Below are 22927 nucleotides of genomic sequence, written 5' to 3'. Positions count from 1 at the left end.
CACAACAGAAAACAAGTTCAGTGGTGACGTCAGTGGCCCTCGGATGCAAGGAATCGATCGTTAACACTTGGCGGACTGGGCTCCCTGAGGTTTTTTCCCCCCGTTCTCTTTAAATGTTAAACTTTGAATTATCCAACTGTGATTACCCCAGCGTGTTTACGGCTGCCTCAGAGCAAGATGACTTTGAAAGAACTTGCTCTGCGCTGGGATCAATCAAGAGGTCCCGCAAGTCGGCTCTCTAAAGACTTCCCCGTATGGGAAGGTCAACTCATGGGTGATGAGCTGTGCCGAGAAACATATTCGCTTGTATTATTTATACCACACAGATGCTCAGGTGGCATTTTGGAATATACAGCATAATGATTGGATTGAGGAACACAGTAAAATTCAGTTGTGTAAACTTCTGTTGAAAACTTTAGCCCACAGAAATCACAGACAAGAAGAAATCACTTTTTTACTTATGACCCTAATCTTTCATTGCTGATTAGAAAAGTTGATATAGTTCTACCATTTCATAGTGAGGCATGCCGCATCAATTTTCAGTCCAAATGTGAGGTTACAAATATGTTTCTTTTACCTTGTCAAAGACTGCACAAATATTCCAAAGGATAGCAAAAGGTGATGTTTACAAATTATGCAGCACAGTTTTTTTTTTCTACTCTGTTTTTCCCTGAAACTTCAAGTCTCAAATGTTGACTTGTGTGTAAAGGAAAGCACACACAGGTTAAGAAACATTGTAGTGAGGTGATTTGAAAATCAGAAACGGAAAGTTGAGGTTCTGCAAGCCAAGGTAATGGATCTATTCAACACAAACAATTTCCATGAATAAATTCCAATGTGTTTCTCTTCAAACAGAAGCAAACAGAAGTTTGTGTTGAATAGACGGCATAAAAAATAGAATCATTTTGGACCCACTTTGCACAAACTTATATTGTTATGAATTGTGTGCATACTTTATTGCACACTTAATTGCTTGCGCAAATGCTGATGATTATATTAATATCGCAATAAATGCGAAAACCTCTCGTGGAAAATTCCTCACTGCTTTGTTTAATCTGTCAGTATTATTAATAAAAAATGTCATATTTCCTACACTTATTGATCTGAGCCTGACTACAAATCAGAGACAATATTGACCTTCTCATGAGGAGAGACCGTGGAGGGAATCTGGGCTTGCTCATTCTCCGTCAGCCAGTTTCGCCGAGCCAGTTCCTCCCACTCTGCTTGCATCTTATCCCAGAACTCCGTATCCGACTACGGAAACAGCGAGGGAGGGGGGGAGGAATGGGAGATCAGGATGAAGCAAAGGGGGAGGAGTCAAGGAAGGGAGAGAAACAGAGGTGAAAGAATGACTAGTGCACATGACATAATTTCAAGTGACATTTGCGTTTCACTTTCGCTGACCAAATACCGAAAGGTTGCAATGGATGAAATATGTAATACGTGTTCACTTGCTTCTTCTACAGAGCACGTTCGTGTCTTTTGGTTTATGTGGGCGCTCCATTCATCACACTGTCCATGATTCTTGGCCAAGCTGGAATGAATGATGCCAATCAGAGTGGAACAACCGTCTGCGTCTCACTTATGGGCTCGTCCATTGTCAGAAACACACGAGATGAAAGATGGGGCCAAAGTCCTCTCTTTCATGTCTGTGACTGTGTCTACTGACAATCTAGACGGGATCACGGTCGAGATCATAGGTCTTCTCATCTCCTCTCTTCAGAGGCTGCCGAATGACACCAAGGCCATTGTGGCTCCTGACGAGCAAGCCACGGCAGGTAATTGGCGGCTGCTGACACTCCAAGCCAAATTGCCTCAAGGTGATTGTCATGGTTGCCACTTCCTGAGGGCCCTTTTCACATATCACATTTCAAATATGATCTGATTGGAGCCACACCGTGCGGATATCGCACATCTAAATTCTCTACAAATTAAAACAATTCTCAAGTATCTTGCTGAAATGTCTATGACATGCTTCCATCCCTTTTTTTTTTTTTTGCACATTCCTAAAATCGGTTTGTTGTGATGTGGTTTTCCAATCCAAAATGATCAAGCCAATGTTGGGTTATTTATACCCAGTGCATTGGGTTAAGGATTTGACTCAGCAAGATTTTGATCCAACAGTTTTTACCCTTTCCTGAGTCTACCTAGCTATTTTCTAATTGGGATGGGCTATGTCCAGGTTATCTGGACACTGGCCGGGAATCAAACCCACCACCTCTCGTTTACACAAATTCTGCTTAAGAAAGAAACGCCATCTGATGTATAGATTATCCATCACCACACTCCAACAAATGCTTCTAAAATATTACACAGAGAGGAGTGTTTTTCCCCCCAATTTTTAAAAAATTAAATAATTCTGTGCTTGCCAGTTTAATTATGTGAAACAAGGCGAGGCAATTTACAACCCATGTAGTATTGAAGAGAGCTGTTATGAATACAAATGTTACGTGGGAATGAACAGCAGGATGCATGTTTGATATAAAAATGAATGGGCCATGACATAAATGCATGTTGACAACACCGATGCTGACAATGTCAACGTGTAGAGAGCTTATGCAAAGCCAAACAAATGTTTGCCTCAAGGGTAATTTACAAGCAGTCATTCAGGATTGCACATGAGGGAATAGTTGTAAATGATGATTATGAATTCCAGATAAAATAAGAAGCATAGTGTACATATGAGCAGTAGACATTAAAGGCTGTAAAAGCTAGACGAGTATACTTTTAGAAAAAAAAAAAAAGGAATGAAAGGGGTGAGCCATCTTGACCCTACATCACCGAAAGTTTAATTACTTATCAGTGACACAAGAAACCTCACCCCCAGCGTTTCCAGAGCCGGGCCGCCCTGGCCTTTCAATGCTAACAAGCCCCCCGACAGCTCTGCCCGGCCAGTCCTTGCTCAGCCGGACCAAAATAGAAAGCCGGCGACCCGATAATGGAATAACACACATTTATCGGACATAGTGCCCCGCTTGTATTTTGCTAGAATGCAATTACCCATGATGTGAATGTCTGTGATAACACATAGTTCAGCACATGCAGTTTTTTGGTTCTGTCGGCTTAAATAAAAGGCAAGTTACTAGGGCAGCAACTTCCATCAGGCTCTTTGTCAGCAAAGATTGATGTTCAATTTGATTTACAGTTAGAATTCATTGATTGGAGTGAGATGCAGCCATTGCAAATAATTACAATAAAATACAATGAAAAATTCGTTGAACTTTTTCAAAATTAGACACATAATTGTACTATAAATGAGCCTACAAATTACTGCAGGATAAATTTTCAGCTGTGCAATAAAAATTAGGAATATCACATCCATCTCTCAGACAGATTTAACTGTCTTGCAGGCTGTAATTGGTGGTGCAGTCCAATTGCTTTTAGTTATCCAGAGATAATAATCGAAGAGTCATTCCACCAGAATAGAAGGAACTTTTATTATATATTAGATTTCCCAAAACCTTTTAGGGGGGCGTAAAGCCATTAACATTTGAGAGCGCACCAGTGTCTGTTTGCACAAAAGCTAACCACCAAATTGCTGCCAATCATTTTGACCAAAACTTTGCTCTCATTGAACTGTTTTAACCTAAATTGAAAGAAGCCAGTTAAGAGGGTAACTGCATTATTTCTCCCCATTTATATGTGGATTGAGAGCAAAATCTAACAAACAACTCACTCAGCATCTGATAAAAACAAGAAGGCATCGGGCTGATGTCGCAGAAGATAATAGGTAATAATAGAGTGCGCACATCCTGCTGTTGTTTTAATCAAGGAAATGCCATGCTGCAGAAAACCGAGTCTATGTTTTATTTCCACTCAGGGAGTCCTATTTCTTATTCATCACAACCAAAACAAGTCCCAATTTATTCTGCATTATCCAAGCGAAGCATAACAATACCATATGGCCAAAGTAATTGAAACTGTCCTAATGTCACATGAAGAGTCACAAACCCACCGAGAAAATGTTTCATCATATTCCTTTAAAGCCGTTTTTCCATTCCTCATTTCATCCTCTTATCTGTAAAGCCGTAAAAGGCTACATTTACTATCATCAGTGGCAATTTAGCAAAATGGATGAAATTTGGGCCGCTTTCACGTCGACTCCCTCTGAGGGTTCTACTTTTTTTGTCTACCTTATCAAATGGAATAGCAGAAAGCCTACATGCTGGATTGACATCCTCTTGGTGTTACGCTAGTTGTGTCCCTATTGTGTATATACAGCAACTGAGATGATCTGATTGTGGATATTGATGAAATATGAACCTCAAATGGCTGACCACTGGCATGAAAATTCATCCTCAATGGAAGACTGCGCTCATTCCAAGCCGGGAGGTTATGTTACTGATCGATGAGTCGTGCTCTAAAGCACATCTATCTCCAAATCTCTTCGCTAACCTGCCCTGCAGCTGATCCCAAGACAAATATTTTGAGGGCTTACGGCTTACACAACCTGTGACATCAGGGCTAATTTTAGGATGGAACCCCCCAAGTGGGCGCATGCGGTGCTCTTCTACTGCTCCTCACACTTTCTGACCATTTTTGCTGTCCTTGCTCTATTATTCATCAGCAAAGTATAAAACAACATGTAGTCTTTGGTTCAAGAAAGACTACATGTTCTAGTTCCAGAAGGAATTAGAAAAATCCTGAAAAGAATTTGTACGACTCAGGCTGACATGACCTTGAAAAATGGCAAAGTCAAACTCAATGTGCACACATAAGTGACATGAGCAGATTTGATGTGAATTGATTTATGTTTTGGGAAGTGGTTTGTACATCTGCCTCACAGTTCTGAGGTTTGGGTTCGATTGTCCATTCCGGACATCTTACCATGCTTGCGTGGTATTACTCTGGCTTCCTCCCACATCTTTTACATACCTTGATAGCATGTTTGGATTTAGCCATGTGACTCCATTAGACATAGAAGTACTTTCTGTACCTCCCCCAAGGCTGAGCGACAATCTGCCTACCTCCACAGCAGCCTTGGCTCGCTCAAACTCTTCTTCTAGAGACTGATGTCTGGAAAGGAGGGCGCTGCCCCACCGCTGATCCTTGGTTAGACGAGCCTGTCACGCACACAAATGCACAATTCATTGGACAGGATATACGTATATGCAGAAACGCAGTTCATTAATCATCCACATACAGCCCATTATGCACACACACACAATCAGCCAGAGGGAGACAGGCAGGGAGAGTGTGCAGGGGTCAGCCTTCTCTGCTTTCTCAGGGACGAGTGAATATCTCCTCCTCAACAAAGCTTCTGACATGCTTTAGCTCAATCACTCGTGTCAGCATCTCAGCCCAACCCTCGCCATGCTATACTCAGCCAACCTTTCTGGGGTTCAACCCCAACCCGCCCCGCCGTCCACTTTTGTGCACCTGCACATGCAATCCAACACCTCACAATATGCTGACGGCCGCACAGGTGTAACTTCAAACATCCTGTAACTAAATTTAACACAGACCCGGTCAGCAAAACTTCAGTTATATCTATACATTAGTCCAGGGTAGGTTAAACGATTTCACAATAAGGAGTGTGATTTATTGCAATGACTATATAGACTCAACAGAATAAAACGTTAGGTCATCAAATCTATTCCAGACACTGAAGAACTAACGGGCCCATGTGGAGTGAGTGATGTCCCCTTGAATGGGTAGCATAATCTCAGTATTGATGGATGGATGGATAAAAGTAGACTTAAAATTGCCTTTTTTCTTTTATGCTTCTTTATGAAACTCATATATGTACAATACGTTCACTTAGTCAAGGAAAATTCTCCCCAAAAACCTATAAACACATTTGTGCCCATATCGAGGGCAACTCATTTATGGATGAAATGACTCTTCATCATCCTGGAAAACACTTGATTATTCCAGGGGTTGATTTTTCCATAGACTGGTTTTGCAAACTACACACAAAACAAATCTTCAGTTTTTGCACGAGTATTTTGGATACCTACAAAATAGCAGGAGACTGCTCCTGTCTGTGAACTGTGCAACTTTTGAGCCCAAATATTTGGAATGTTTGTCTGTGAATAACTTCCATCCATCCTATCTTTACTACTAAATCAATTATTAATAGGGGTAGTGAAAAGGTGAAATATGTTTAGCTAGCTCAGTGAGATCAACACTAATGCGCTCAGAGTAAGACGGCTCAATAATTCATAGGCGATTAATCCAATAATGGCATCAGAAATAAGACCCCAACGCAGACCTGTAGACATCCAGCCAGCAAGAAAGCGCTTCACATTTGGACCATGTAGCACTACCAAAGACCAAAAGCACCACCTGTCAGCTTCAAGTCAAGCCACTCATTTTGGAAGTCAAATTTCATGACATGGTGCGATGCTGTTTTGGCGGTGCAAATGTTTTAGTCTTTCCATATGAAATGAAAGGATGCATAGGGAGGCTTACATGTCTTCCACTAATATACTGCCTGTTGAGCTGAAATGGAAGAATTGTAGGTGTTAGGACAAATGACGGCAAAACAATCACACACAACTTGAAGGGTTAACATGCAATAGTGGTTTGTTCCAGGGTATAATGTATGTTAATGTAATATTTTCTGTATTACTTTTAAATGATATCGACATCAAATGCAGAGAGTGTATACAATAAAGATGATTACTCCCAATTTGTAATCACACAGACCGAGCACTTACTTGAGATGCAAGGGCAGACTCGGGTTCTGCTTTGGTGTTTGCTTCCACGCAGTTTTTATTCAAAGGCTCTAATTGGGTTTTAGAGTCAATGGACCTGGAAAAGTGACGGAAATTAGCACTAACAATCCAAGTTTTTATTGGACATTATACTAAATCTGTACAACACTGATTCTAAAGAAATATAAACATATACAATAGTATATAATACGCATATAAAAAGACAACAGATCCACATTTAAGTGACAATTTTTTAGACTGAGTCCTAAAATGAAAAGGGCGCCTGTTCAAGGACAACAGAACGGAAGGGATATGCAGCAAAGTCCTGAACAAATTGAAGACAGTCTAATGAAATTTTGTTGAGACAGCTGAAGAGCAAGTCTGGAACAGTAAAAGAATGTATTAACCATGGCAAGGCCTGATCCAATATGAGCCCAAGATTTCTTAAGATGTGGTGCATATTTTTTGAAAATGACCCTAAATTGATGGCAACCTGAGGAATTAATTCTGAGGTCTACTGCTTGCAAGTGGTATGATTTGCTGATGTCATCTCTGAAAAGGAGCATGTGAAGCGCAAAGAAGATGGGCCCTTAAATTGACCCCTGTGGAACACCACAGAAAAGGGAGACAGACTCCGACTTGCCTAAGAATTCTGAACACTGCCTACACTATTTTGACACATGACGTGGTATGTATCTGTGCAGGACAGTGCTTACCATAGAAATTCATTTGAAGAGTTTTTTGATGAACGCCGTCTCTCCAATTTCCACTTCCTGTTACCGTTTCTCTCAGGGTTGGGGTTCAACTCTTCCCATTTATCCAACGGTGAACCAATGATAGCTGCACTCAAAGATAAGAGTTAACGAATTGGCATAGGAGGTGTCTAAAATAAAGTTGTTGTTTGAAATAATGTATTTTTGGACTCTCAAACTACTAAGGGTCTGAAAGGTTAAACAAAGTGGAAAAACTGACAATTAGTACTGAGAGTGCTCTAAAAATAACATCTATTGGCAGTTCAGACATATTTTCTTTTTTTGAAACATCAGGGAAATACTTGCTGCCATGAATTATTCACTTCACTGCTGTTTAACATACAGCCTAATTAGTTCCCAATGAACATTCCATTCCGCTGAAAGTGTTTTGACAGTTTCTTCATAATATTTGCACAGTGTCCATACCAGAGTCCAGTGATGCTCTCTCTGTTGTCCGCATGCTCTGTTCCAGCTCCACCTGGATCAGCTCTGTCTCTGCGTTTTTTTTCCTGTGCGGGCTTTTTTGCTTGTCGCTACGGGATGCACGAGGACTCTTCTTGTCTTTGTTGTTTCTCTGCTCGCTTGGCTCGCTGAGATCCAGTAGGTCCAATGTTGACGAGAGAACTGCCAAGACAGCACTTTTTATTGGAGCTTTCACGCTGTGTAAATCTAAATTTGTTTGGCAGTTTTATCATTTCAAAACCTGGCTTCAATTGGAGTGTGATGCCCAGATGGGATAAAAAAAAAAAAAGTAATTTTAATTTCATATTTTCCCATGATAGCAAGTAAATTGGCCATTAAAACAGTTGCAAAATAAATCATAGTAATGTATCTTATTATCAACAGACACATTTTAATGTCAGTTGAGGAAACCTTTTAGTAAAAACAAATTCTCTCACCCATTAAATTCCTTTTTTTTTGTTAATAATATTTCTCATTTGAAAAATTTCTTTCAGATGAAAGACTATGTTGGTCTGAAAAAAATGTGGGTGATTCAGTATCTAATATATGGGCCTTTTTAAAAAAAAAAAATCCAAATACATATGTGAAGCCAATAAAGAGGAGCATCTTTCTACTTAATGGACTTTTATGATGCATTTTATGACTTCAGGATAGAAGGCCAACAACATCAGTGTGTGATTCCTTGTCTTGTCTTCTTTCTATTTTAAATTTACTGCAACCTTTTCTAACACAATTAGACACGTTACAGTTTAATAAAAAATAATCGCCAATACCCGAGATAAAAAGACGTAAAAATCACACAGTGGTAGTTTTTAATTTCTTTTACAATTTTCTGAATAGCTATATCCTACTGTTTTGTTTCATCAGTGCCATTCACATACACTCTTAATGGTTTCTCCTGATTGCCGCTAATTTTTCTATACACTGGGTGGTAGCTATTAAAACTCACATTTGTAGAACCTCAGTCAAAATCGTGAGCCACTCTGTGATTCTTTGCCCCATGTAAGAAGAGCTCAAAGCTGTAGAAAAATGACGAGATAATTGGCGTACTGCTGTTTCATGATAACCAGCTGAGAGCGTTTGTTGACTGAAATCTAAGCGTAATCAGAGCTTGTCGCCCGTGACTTGTGCTATTTAGATGACAAGCGCAATTACAAATATGGGAGGGTAGGGTGCACTCAAGGAAAGAGCTTTCCTGAAGAGGTTTTAGTATCAAAAAGAAACAAAAAGGCATTCAAAATGTTTTGACATGGTTGAGTTTACATTCATAAGACTGGCAAGACAATTGCTCAGATTGTGAGGTTTTATCTATACATGGGATTTTTTTAAGCTGCTTGGAAGGATGTTTTGTGGTTAACATAATACCATATGTTCCGGACTATAAGGCGCACCTAAAAACCTAAAATTTTCTCAAAAGCCGACAGTGCGCTTTATATAAAGACCAAATTCCTAAATTTAAGCTGGCCCGAAACATTGTGTCATGAAATCAATCATATGTGGCCCGCTGAAGACTATGAATCATGAATCAAAAAGACTATGGATCATTATTTTGTGATTATAAAGTAATTTGTTGCGTTTGAAGTTGAAATAAAAAAGATAAAATGGAGAATGATTTGATTTGAATTAAAAATCTGACATGATGCATTAATGGTGCGTCTTATAGTCCGGCGCGCCTTATATAAGGACAAAGTTTTTGAATGGGCCATTCATTGAAGGTGTGCCTTATAGTCTGGTGTGCCTTATAGTCCGGAAAATACGGTACATAAAATAAAATGTGTTATGTGTTAGTATGACTACATATTTATTGATTTTAAAAAGTTGATTTACAAAAATTGGGTTTCTTTATTTCCTTTTTTCCCCCCGTGGAATTTTTTGGGAAAATATGGCAGCTGGTTTAATTAGACCAGCATAAATTTGCTCTTTTATTTAAATTTTTTCTTGCTTGTATTATGAGAGACAGACTTTCATAAGCTCTGAGCTGCAAGGTTTCAGGCATGCAAATGTGTCTGGGCATCCCTGCTTTGAATTTCCACCCCAAGCCTAGACAAAAGTATGCACAGACCTCCTGACTACCCAGAAATGAACTGAACTAAATCCAATAGAGAACGATGACAACTATTTTTTTTGTCAAACAGCAATACAAGTCTTGACATAATGAATTTAGTTTTATTGAATTATGGTCTGCTCTTACGCTAATACCACATACGCATGACATCTGAAGCAGGAAAGTGCTGACAAGAGGACAGAATATATGAGGGTGAGTATCATGGAGAGAGGATAAAGGATGATGAGAAGCTTCTCTTGAATAAATCACTTTAAGGAAACAGACATGCACAGCATTCAGGAGCTTTGTTTATATGACATTGGCTCCTCCCAGGACAAGATGACTGTCCATCCATCTATCTCTTGCTCATGCTTGCAGTTAAGATGAAGCCAATTTTTGTGCGGCTGACTGAGCAAAGAGCTGACTGCAATCTGGATCGAGCGCAGACACTAACTTGAACGATGCATGACAGTCAGCTTCATGAACCACTACGTAATCAGTGACCCATGAAGCTAAACTTGAAATTTCTCCAGCACCTATAAAAGGAAAAAAAGAAACACGCAAGAGATCCGCTTGTGGATTTGCATACATATATCTGAGCTTGTAATTAAAATTCTGCATTGCTTTTCTTCGCTTGCTTACTCCTGCTCAGCATTATTCACTGCTTCTTCAGTCCATCACTTTGTGTGACAGGTTGACAAAGGATCACACCTAAATCCAATCCACTGGCACATATCAAAACTGTGGGAGGATGCCAGTTTTGCATAATAGGATAGAAAACAGTTTGGTGCCCAAGATCTTTTTAAATCCATGAAAAAATACTTTACAATCTACTGTCCATTCTATGTGCACTATTGATATTAGAAAAAAAAAAGTATTCCTGACAGGAGCTACATCACGTTGCTGCTTTTTAAAAAATTATATTTTGTGCATGACACATTTAAATAGTTGGTTAATTTCATTTGGACACCCCTGATAAGTGTTGTTTTATTATTATTTTTTCCAAAAAATAAATAAAAATGAATGTTGTGTGTTGTACCTGCTGTGTTGGAAGTAACTGGGCGAGAAAGCCCATCACACTTGGTCTCGCAGAGAAAATCGTCAATGGATGGACTCAGTAGCGGGCGACTTTCTTGTTGCTCACTCACCAACTGGAAGGACAAAACAAAAACAGGCTAAAGAATCAACTGCTGTGACGAGAAGCGGAAAGTAATTTAATATTTCATCGTAAATTGTTCTGGAACATTTCTTTGAATTTTTTTTACAGGAACTGGTATTCAAAGCTAATACAATATTAATATTTTATTCGAAGCCATTTTTGCACTCATATTAATTTATTCAGGTTGAAATTATTTTTATTGATTCTGATGAATGAGTAGTTTACCACAAACAGAATCTTGCCTTTAGGAAAAAATCTGTTGAATAATACAAGAGTTTAATATCGTTACATTGTTGCAAGAAAAGTAATGAAAACCTTTAATCACAGTTCACTACTGTTTGACCTCAAATCTGTTTGTTGTATAAAAACAAAGCAACAAAGAGGAAGAAGCAGCAGTACAAGAATTAAGTAGAAGAAAATGTCAAGAGGAGATTTTAGCAATTACTCTAAAAGCAACATGGAAGGGAAATTAATCTAATCACTCTTAAATGAAAAAAGTTAGAGAGAAACTGAGGTTCAAATGTAAATCTTCACTCCTGAAATTCACAAAAATATAAATAACAGTCTCTGGATATTTTTTGTGTTGTAAAAGTCAACATTCGCCAATCTCCAATCAGCTTTTAACGACACGTATTATGCACACACTAGTTGCCCCTAAGAGCCAAACGAGCTTGGCTTTATCAGAGCCGCTGGATGTGCCCCAAACAAGAACCCAACATTGCTCCTCTCTCTTCCTAAACCATATAAATGCAAATCATTTTTTTTCCCACCAGTCTTGTAGAATCGTTCCAATGCTTTGGACGCTCCAAGGCTGAATCGGCGCCTCATAATTTGGAAGCTAAGAGACAATTGTGTCCTGGAGGAAAGGTAAGCAGCATTGGTGTCTAGCATTGTGTGTTTGGCAGCAAGGAAATTTGACATTTGCTGTGTTGATGCCCTCAGGGCTGCATTTGAATGTGGAATTTTAATTAAATGGGTGGCCGTTTTTACATGACACCTAATATTGTGAATCTTGACAATTAGTTTTATGCACATTTGAAGAGCGAGCTTTTGGTGCTTGGAAAATTCCAATATGATTATTTTTTGTGCTGCAAACCTGCTAAGCCAGCACAAGTAATTTCACTTTGTGCTGTGTTAGAACAAAACTTTTATTTTGCGGGATGTCTCATGTGCAAATTGTGATGCAATTAACAAAGGGTTGTTGTGCTCCATGTTTATTGACTGACTAAAAGTTTGTTTGGCTATGTTTAATTGAATGTGACTGCAGGTTAGGCTATTAATAATTGAATATTGACCTTTTACGAAAACAGTGAGTCATTCCAAAGCGTATCAGGCTTAATTAAATGTGATCGTAGCAAGAATAATCCAACGGCTACATTATAATGAGTGGGTAGTATTAATGTGGTAGGCCAAGTTTTTCCAGTGAAGCTTTTTTTGTTAAAGAAAATAAATGGAGCGGGGGGGAAAAAAACATCAGTAGAACTCTAATTGTCTTTATGTGTGGTAATAATTGCTCAGAGGTATGGCTCCCCAAGCTGTGGTCTATTTATGCTGGTTAATTTAAACTCGCTGTGAATCTGAGCTGGTTGTTAGCTCTTTGACAGTAGCAGTAGGTAAAATAAGCAGTTGTAAATAAACAACTAAATGAGGTGTGTTGCCAGTGATGACAGAACTACTTTTGCTGGACCCTCCATTATTTTATTTTTTTTGCTCCCCCACCCCTTTCTTTTTTGTCCCCTGGTAATGTAAATACGTTTGTATATGTCGGTTTGCCTGCTGTCAGAGTGATGTTTACAGTGTTGTGACTGTTTGAAGGTCAGCAAAAGAGCCTCATGCAGACATTTCCATTCTCACCATCAGTTTTGATTTGGACAATATTGAGATGTTGACAGATGCTACAGTTTCTATCTACAGTATGTGATGCAGGACCTATCAGTCTCCATGGCTGTCTGGGGAAAAAAAAAAAAAATAGTACCGGTCATTCCCTCTAGCTATACATCTGGAAAATGAGGAGAGAAGTTTGTCCATATTAGTCTGGGGAGTTCTTTTGTGCACAAGTTTCATACAAACACCAATTAAAAGTTGTAAGCACCCCACTATCGCTACATGGAGATTAGTATTTACTATTGTTGCATTTTCATGGTGTATGTCTTTGTGTCTCTATGCAAAGCAATTAGTCGACAAGAACTTTAAGGAGTGATCTAGTAAATTATGTAATGGCAAACTTCTACTAATTGAATCGCTCGGGCTTTACTCAAGAGATCCTTTTAGATGTTGCTGTCAAGGGAATGGCATGAACTTTGTCAGATCCTTCAAGGTGAGCTTGGAATAGGTTACATAAAAGGAAACTTCAGTAAAGACGTAAAGCTATTGGGTGGAACTTGGAGGCTTTTACAGCCGGTTTCATTCAGTTGTTTTATCTTTAGCTTGTATTTAATAATTCAGTCTTTAGAATGGCTTAAAATCGGTCATCTTTAAACTCCAGTGGGTTGTAGCCAATCCTGATTATTCATTTTATGCCTTAATACAACTTAATGGGATTTAGTTTTCACTTTATATTCATTTTTCATATATTTTTTTTTTTTTTAAACCAGCTTTGGAATGAATTATCTGTTTGAGACTGAAAAGGCCTCGGTAGTAACACAGCTCAGCTGGCGGTCCGGATACCTGCTGGTGTGACCTTTTTAGATGTCTGTTGGCCTAGTTCGTATATTATTGATATACATCGTGCAAACAATTCTCCAAAGCCTTAACTCTTGGAGGAATTCATTTCGGGGGAAAAAATGCCTTGAATGTTGCAGAGTTTGACCATGTTAAGGATTCTTAATGACGTGTATCATAACAATTCGATTCTTCTACCCCTTCTTCTTTTCATTTTTATGTGTTTGTGTACCTCACATAAGGGAGTGCTTTAATTATGAAATAGTATTGACATATCTTTTTATTTTGTTGCAATTCCCGCAGGCTTGGATCTGTGTGCACCATTTAAGGAGAGGAGAATCGTGATTAGCTTCTTCGCTAATCACGATTCTCAGCTAATCGATGCTTGTCACTTGTGATCAAATGTTTGAGTGGTATATTAATGTTTTTGTGACCTGTAAAGCCATATAATGGTTGTAATGTAACATTTCATGTGAGACAGTTTATGTAACCTTGCCGCCAAATTTAATGACGTGTTTTTTCTCAAATACAAGCAAAGGCTTTCTGGGAGGTTGTGTCCGAGGATCTCACCCCTGACTCAGTAAAATCCAGCGAGATCTACACAGTAATGCGCTTTTCAAATAGACTTGACTTGACCTGACATGTGGCGCGAGGAGCCTTAGCCTGTCACTTAGCTTCTGTCATTTGTTAAGTGACATCACACCAGGACACGATGCCCTTTCAAAATGAAACATTGGAACGTCATCATTATTTTTTCAGACATTTGTAAGAAAAAAATATTTAGTGGATCTCGCATGCATTCCTATTGTGTATTGGTGTGTGTCTGTGGTGTGTGCGTTTTAAAGACCTTTAAAAAAAAATTGCACCGCCAAGCCAAGAAGAAATACAAACAACGTAATTGTTTTTTCGTGCTAGCCTTGGTTCAAGTTTAAATTATTAACCAACTGCTCTCTGACACACAATACTGTCTTGAAACAACTGCTTCATTCAGCATGAATGGGAAACTAAGCAAAGGCGGTATACTGCATTGTATATAAAAAGAGACATATTTGGTTTGAAAGGTTTTGCACAAATTGTCATTTAAGAATAATTTACTTTTCCATATTTTTCAACCAATTCAAACCATTCAAACAAAACAATCACTTGGGACATTTACACTTTAACATACTTATGTTGTCAAAGTATTTTGCAATATGTTATAACTTTTTGCATTTTTATCAATTCTCATTAGACCTGAATAATAATTTATTTCCCATTTGGTAGCATACCAACTGCTGGCATGTAAACATTTTAGGCTTCAGTGGTGACACCCAAAGCAATCGAATGAGATTTATGCATCCTTCAGCAACAATGCAGAGCCATATGTTAATCTTTTTCTCTTGAGTAGCATCATTATCTTGGTTGTGACAGCTGATCAATGAAAAATTACATTAGGAAATCAATTGACTATAAATCAGGTTATTGAATCAGACAGAAATACAAGATGACATGAAGCAGCGTGCAAACTTTTTTTTTTTTTAAACAATCAGGGAGAGAAGCAGCAGGATACAATGAGCCCCGTCAGTACAGGTGTATGTGTGTGTGTGTGTTCGCGAAGACTTTTTGATGCACTTCTCATGAGATGTTAAAAGTTAATGAGGAGGTTTATCAGACTTGATTAGCGAGATGAAATGCATCTTGACCCCGTTGGTAATCCCTCCTGGAAACAGGCTAAGAAGATATTGACATAAAGGACTGCAGCATTTTTTTGTTCGAGATGCCTAAATTTAGTACCGGAGACTTCAGAATAAAAACCAGTGATGCGGCTTATTTGCATATTTTCCAAAACCATGTTTACTGTTCAGTTTTCATAGAAAAATATGAGTAATCGATGAGTCAGCAATTTTGCATGAGAAGGCACCCGGAATGAGCTAAAAATATTCATGACGTCATCAATTAATCTAAGTCCACGTGATTATCATCACCTTAACGATGACTACAACAGACCAGAAGTCATTCAACCTTCTACATGGAGGAGAATACAAGAATTTAACCTTAAAATTATTAAGTAGAGATCCTCAGCACCAGCATCTAAATCACAACAATCATTTTTTTTTTTTTGCATCCGTACAACCAACACAGGAGTACAATTCACTCAGAGCGCATGTTCTGAAATGGTTCTGCCCACCTTGGTAGTCACCGTGAGGAGGGGCTTGCCTTCTGAAGACGCCTTACTTGGTATCTCCTTCAGGACCATGGCAACAGTCTTATCTGCAGCCCTAGAGTCTTTGCCCTACAACAGTGAAATCAACAATGACTTGTGTCAGGACAGTTCAGGTTTGACAACTCAATGCATCGCCCTCATCCGGGGCATCTTACATATAAGACTTTATCTTATGATGATGGAAATACCAGAGCGCGTGAGACGCTCCACAGGAACGAGACATCCACAAGACTATGACGATGAAAAGTCGCTGCACAATGTGTTGACTTGAGACTGTGATAAGCGTGATTATCCACACCAGTACTTAACACCACTATGATGGCAACGTATCACATGGCGATAACTGATTTTGTATTGACAGATGACACTGCATGGCTTTGGGGTGTGTGTGTGTGATGTTGGCAAGCACTCCATATGATAATAAGCCTCCATGTTTACACATCAGCCAGTGACGCTTCATACCAAAAGAAAGCAGTGCAGTAAAGAGCAGACGGCTCCTTTGGATTGCTCACTTAGGACTTATATTATGTTGGATAAACTCAAATTTTCCGACACTAAATATTGGCTCAACAAACAATATGTTCCGCTAATCAGTAAAGTAACAAATCGCCATTCTTATGGGAGCATTATCAATGCCCCGGCTTCACAACAACCTATTTAGAAAGGAGCAAATGTGATAGCTGCCAAGGCCACCTTGCATAACTGTAGAAGTTTCAAGTGTAAGTCGTGAAATTGATTTTGGCTGCTTATATACCACAATTTCCACCTGAACTTTTTAATCACAGTACCTCGGGTACTCCTTGACATTGAATTTGCCCACAGCAAGAAGCTGCCTCTATTGGCGCGGTCGCAGTTAGACTCACAGATGTTCACTGGAGCTACAAACTTCTGCAGGCCATTAAATTTGATCACCAAACAGGGACAAAGCCCTTTTTTGAAGTGACTTTAAGCAGAAAGCCCTAGTGGGATCATCCTAAAAAAAAAAAAACAACTTTAGAGCCCGAGTTTGACTTGTGAGATACTATGTATTTGTGCCATTCTTCCATGAGTCCAATGCCGTTCGCTGTTGTGCTGTTTTTGTGACCTTAACAATAACCTGAGTTGTCCCCATGAAGGATGCAAGCTTATCCAGTGAGAAGGGATTAGTCCAGCCTTCATCACGAAGGGCTGAAATCTTTGTCCCTGGTGTATTACTTTCTTACTTCCCTCCCTTTAAAACGTAATAACAGATGGAGGCAACTGCGTTTACTAAATTTGTGAAATTCAGTTGTATTTAACTTGCAACTTTGTTTGTTTTCAAATATTTATTTAGGTACAATTTTTATTAAACTTTCATGTGCAGAAATTTTTAATCAAATCATCATTTGAGAACTTTTTTTTAATTCTCCCACGTTTAAGTGTAAAGTGCATAATGTCATAGTGGCTTGCAGTAATATTAAACAAGTTTTTGGTTTCACACTTTTAAGGTTACAGATAGGCATAAATAAGTTTGATGTTTGCACAAACTACAACATAAAATGTTGTGCAGTTAGTCTCCTTAAATCCAATGCGGTATCTCATTGACTGTTAAATATGTGTGTAGCTTGTCTATCTGCTTGCTGCACAGACGATGAACCTTCCTGATTTATTCATGCAAGCTCTGCGAGCCTCACTCGGGCACAGCTGCAGTTGTTTGCTGGCTGTGCAGATGCAGCATTTATGTATTTTTGCATCCACATCCCTGCGATCAATGCCCCATCTGTGCCCTCCACTGTCTGTGACCTCACTCTTTGAAGCCAAGGGAGACTGCAGGAGGCAAGGGGTCAAAGTTCGAACAGGAGTACAGGGAGAGGCATCAAAAAAGAGGCACACTGCATTATCCTGGCATCAGATGAAGCCTAAGGAAAACATTTGGTAACTAACAACTTTAGTTATATTTTCAATTTACATGTACACACTGATGTTGGGAAATCATTTTTTCCCCCTCATTCTAAAGTCATTTTTTATGCATCAGTGGTGGGTTGTTAGAGCCAGCAAGGCTATCAAAACCAATGACATTTACAACTTGTAAATGTCTAATTTATTCTATGAAAGTGTTGCTAACGATCTCGTCTCTTTATTTCATTGGATTTTACTTGATTGCAGTTCTCACACAATTTAATGTACCGCATTTTCCGCACTATAAGGCGCACCGGATTATAAGGCGCACCTTCAATGAATGGCCCATTTTAAAACTTTGTCCATATATAAGGCGCACTGGATTATAAGGCGCATAGAATAAATAACTCAACGTTGCTCAAACGTTAACGCAATCACAATATAGCAACACTCGAAATAGTGAAAACAGTAACAATATATCAATAACTCAACGTTGCTCAAACGTTAATATCACACAACACACAAACACGTAAAGCTTACTTTAATAAATTAGTACTCATCCACAAATCCATATTGGTCCATATATAAGGCGCACCGAATTATAAGGCGCACTGCTATGAAGAAAATTTGAGGATTTTAGGTGCGCCTTATAGTGCGGAAAATACAGTATTTTTTTAAACAAGTGTTACAAGAACTGTCCATCCATCCATCCATTTTGTATACCGCTTGTTCAATATGACTATTTTCAATGCTGTAGCAGTGTCACTCCGATTATCTGGCCAATTCTATTTTTGATCATCATGACACCGTAAATGTATATATCTAGCCTTTTTGCAAAAACACAAGTAACTACTAAAACACGGCAAATAAAAATGATTCAGATTCTTCTGCTCAGCAGACAGAAAGCTAGAAGAGTGGTACTCGAATAGTCACTCATTAGGGCGAGAGTGTTTCCAATTAAACACACACTCTCGCTGTGTGAGTCTTATACAGTATTACAGCCAATAATTGACATCCAGCAGGGCTTCGGGATAAGCCTTGCTGATATTTATAAATGTTGTCTTCATTTTATTGCAGTCATTTCATATCCAATGAAACCACTAATGAGATTTTTTTTTTTTTTTTTTTTTTTCCTCACTGTGACATTTCCTGCCACTGTTAATTGCCTTTCATGAACTTGATGAGGATCGCGTCTTGCAATGAATGGAGAATCTTGGTGGCACGCGTAATGTGTGAGTGAAAATTACACCCTGACCTGGTGTTGAGGAGTGATATAATGAGGATTTGCTGCGTTTGCGACACGGCTCATACATCACTGTCACGAAGGGTTGGCCCGTGCTGAGACGAGTTTCGAAGGGAGGCTGTCGACAAATTAAGAAAATTTATTTCTTTGCCAATGATTGGCAAATGCCAATCATGTGTCATACTAGCCTGACGTAATTTCTCACTAAAACAAGCATCTGCTACAATTTTACACGAGCTTATTGCTGACTAAATACAGCAGCCTGAGTTTGAAAAGCTCACATTATTCATGATCCCAACTGTTTTTGTCATGAGCAACATTCTTTTGTACTTAAAGCGCAAATGACCTCATTTCATTGTAGCTGTTCTAGCATTTCATTGTGATCCTCCCATCTGTGCACATAATTGCAAGCGTGAGACATAGCATGATGGGTTCGTTGCTCTTCGCTAATCAGTTCCTTTTGAATCTTATTTAATCTGTAAAGCCCGTAGCTCACTGAGCCGTGGGTGTTTGCACATGTAGTGATTGTTGGTATTTTGTCAGGGTTCCTAAAATGTTGCAAACTGTCAGTTTTTCTTGATGCAAAGAAATTTTGGATGTGTTCAAATTTTCTGTTAGCCAGCTTGTGTTTTATGTGCATTTAAAGTGTTTCTTTTTCTTCTTCTAATCATTATTATTATTATGGGTTGATTTCATTTTATAGTTGAGACAGTTACTGTTATGAAATATAGATATGCAAGTCAAATGAACATGGCAATATTCATAACCCCTCCTCACTAATCATAAAGCTAAGAGTTTATTTTTATTTTTGTATACTTTTAATTTGAATAATTGCTATAAGTGCCCGCGACCCCCGTGGGGACTAAGCGGTTCAGAAGATGGATGGATAATTGCTATAAGTCAAAGCTACAGAAAATATTGCCTGATGCTTTGGACATCCTACCAGTCAACTCGCTACTCATGAAGTATGTACCAGTGACTCATTAAATAATTAATCCTTACCAATGTGTCTGATGACCCGGTAATTAAAAATAAATTAAATGACGGTCACAGTAGTGAGCTTACCGAGGATGTTGCATTTATAACTCCATAAATAAAAACTAATCGGCTTTCTCGCTATGTTTTCAATCTATGTATTCATTTATTTATTTCGGTGCCTGAGGGTTGTGTTCAAGTGAATCATTCCACTCATAAATTGCTTGGACTGTAGCACTGTACTTATCTTCAGGTTACCAGGGTGTTTGCTTGGCAGGGAGCTTTCTTTTATGCCAACAAACACCTGGTTTACACAAAAGGTTTCAGTGGTATTTTATATGCTTTTTATTATTATTAGAAATGATTAGAACATTTTCAGGCACTGGCATTAATTCAGGAGGGCTTACAATATATGCAGTGCTCAGAGTGAATATGGGAAATACCACAAGCAAAAGTGACTAACTTGTAATATTCATTATTTCAACATGAACAACAATGACAGTGGACCTAAAGGATCAGAAATGGAATCTTGAATTGAAAGTACTTTTATTTTAATAGGACCGCAGTAACTTGGTCTTTGGAAACAGCAATGAAAGTCTGGCTTGTTGGGAAAGAAAAACTATTATCTAACCCCACACACTTTACCACATAGAGCTTATGCCGCTTATCTTTATATTGAGCACACATTCATTAACTGAGGAATAATTAAGCGCAATTTCATCCACCACACAAGTTCTAATTGTCCCCCTATTAGATTTAGAAGGAGAAAAATTACACACACAATTTCCTATGAGCCTTGTTTCAGCACAGCAGTTTGTGATTTGGGTAGATGGCGACAAAAGGACCCTTGCGGTGTTCAGGCGGCTGTTTTGTGGGCCAGCTGAGCAAATACGTACAAACAGATATTAGGGGAGGGGGGGGGGGGGGAGGCTCTGATTCCCACTGTGTGCCAAACTAAAATGGCCAAACAGCCAGTTTGGGTTTGTAGTGGCATCTTGCTGAGCAGTTTGTTTGCCAGAGCGTGTTGCCACTGTTGTCATTGCATTTCCGAGGTGATTGCTTTTTGAAGTTTAATGATAATTTAACATCTCTGAACACTGAAAATTGAAGACAGTATCACTTTAGGCATGCATTAGTAGTTCTTCCTTGACATAACAGTGGCCCATGAGGCCAAAACTCCTCCAGCATTATATAGCACATCACAAATACAACTACTGATATTATCAAGCACAAAACTTGGTTGCTCTACTTTTAATTAATTTGATTCCCTAACTTAACACTCGGAAACGTTCCAACCTTGATGGGAAAATTATGTTTGGAATCTGTGTAGACCTCAGAGACATACACTGAAACGCGAAACACCGGGCGCGTCTCATTAAATATTAACATGGGATCACAGAGCATGTAAAAAGCATGTCAGTTTCAACTTGTACTGGACACACACTCGCCTTAGGGCAACTGGCATCCTACACCAGGTGATGTATGTTTCATTCATGAATATGGATACACTGGTATCCAGTGGCTGAAAAGAATTGGTGGACTATAGCTAGGAAGTGTTGACATCAGTGTAGGATGTAGCCCGCAGTGTTAAACACAGTGTTGGCTCCTCCCCCCCTCCCACTTGTGTTACTCCTGTGGATAGCTTTTGACTAATGATTTTTTAAAAATTTTTGTTAATGAGGTTGTTATTTGGTAGGATTTTGCTGATGTTTCCACTCTGCTTACTTGCGCATTTATTTGCAGTGCATAATTTAGTTCTAATTATGACCATGTATTTTTGTGTCTTGTTACGAAATCAAAGTATCTGGCTTATTTCGGAGTGCACTGCACATGCGATTCCACCAGTCAGCTAGAAATGCATTTTATCATCGATGTCAGTCTTAGTGGGTAATCAATGGCGGACACATAAATCAAGCTTTCGATTACAGTAGGAGTAACAGATGTTTTGGTGAGCGTCCATATGGTTTGAATTTGCATGTTTGAGTTGCATTTCATTTGGCTCCCTTGTCTCTGATTGTGACACGTTGGAGGCGGGTGTTAACGTGCTCTCGCGGCCTCTCCAAGGGTCGAGCGATACCCTTTGCGGTGTGTGCAGCTCTTTTCAACAGCCTCTCGTCTCACCTCGCTTCCTCTCAAGCTCCATGGAACCTCTTGAGACTTCTGAGCTATTAGATAACATGGCGCCAAATGATAGCCTTGTTTTTCTGCTCATTTTTTGTGTCTTTTCTACTTGTAATAGAATTGGAGCAGTGAAAAGTGTTCAATTCAAGGTAAACTTGTAAACATGCAGGATTAGATGAACTATTATTAGCAGCAAGGTCAGACTGAAACAAGCAATTACAGTATAGTGAGACCATATAGAAATGTTGGACTCTTGTATTGTTCCATTTTCCAAAGCCACCGTAATTGCAACTGCATGTAATCAATAACAGAAAAGAAATATAAACACTAAACAAACCTTACTTTGCTCAGTTTGTCAATAAATGTCACTTTTCACAAATAAAACTGGACTCTTTAAAAGAAAATAAGACCATAACTGTCGTGGAGAGGCAGAGAGATATTTCTTCATTATGACAGTGACTATTTCAGGTCTTGTTGCTTTCAGGGTTTTGTAAATAACTCAAGGGATGAATTCCAAAGGGAAGGAGAAGCCAATTCAATCTATTACACCCTTCAGCTATAGCTTCATCAAAAGGTCACATTTTTTAATGGGGGAAATACTTTTTCATGGCCTCTTCAGTTCCAGATTTATGTAGTTGACTCTTACAGCAGATTAAAAGAAGCTGATTTAGCCCTTGATGAGGTTCTCTTACTATTCACATCATAAAGAATGAAGCAATCCTGTTATGATGCAAAATGAATATGTAGCATTCAATATCAAAGCTGCATGTTGAATTGTTAATGCCCTTAAA

At 38.8% G+C, this 22927-nt stretch overlaps 1 protein-coding gene across 3 annotated transcripts in view; it reads right to left on the bottom strand.

Moving 5' to 3' along the window:
- pex5la (peroxisomal biogenesis factor 5-like a) overlaps positions 1-22927 on the bottom strand; it is a 46510-nt gene that overhangs the window by 8920 nt on the left and 14663 nt on the right. The window contains exons 2-9 of one of the 3 annotated variants that reach the window (XM_049721650.2): positions 15905-16009; positions 10957-11068; positions 7838-8035; positions 7376-7499; positions 6663-6756; positions 6415-6444; positions 4968-5063; positions 1138-1254 (exon numbers count right to left, since the gene is read on the bottom strand). In XM_049721650.2, coding sequence (XP_049577607.1) covers positions 1138-1254; positions 4968-5063; positions 6415-6444; positions 6663-6756; positions 7376-7499; positions 7838-8035; positions 10957-11068; positions 15905-16009 — 876 coding nt within the window. The remainder of the gene's footprint in view (positions 1-1137; positions 1255-4967; positions 5064-6414; positions 6445-6662; positions 6757-7375; positions 7500-7837; positions 8036-10956; positions 11069-15904; positions 16010-22927) is intronic. The other 2 variants (XM_049721659.2, XM_049721669.2) reach the window with 2 other exon arrangements.

Source organism: Syngnathus scovelli, chromosome 10 (assembly GCF_024217435.2).
Source record: "Syngnathus scovelli strain Florida chromosome 10, RoL_Ssco_1.2, whole genome shotgun sequence".
NCBI lineage: Eukaryota > Metazoa > Chordata > Actinopteri > Syngnathiformes > Syngnathidae > Syngnathus > Syngnathus scovelli.
This window is presented reverse-complemented; position numbering and strand designations above follow the sequence as displayed.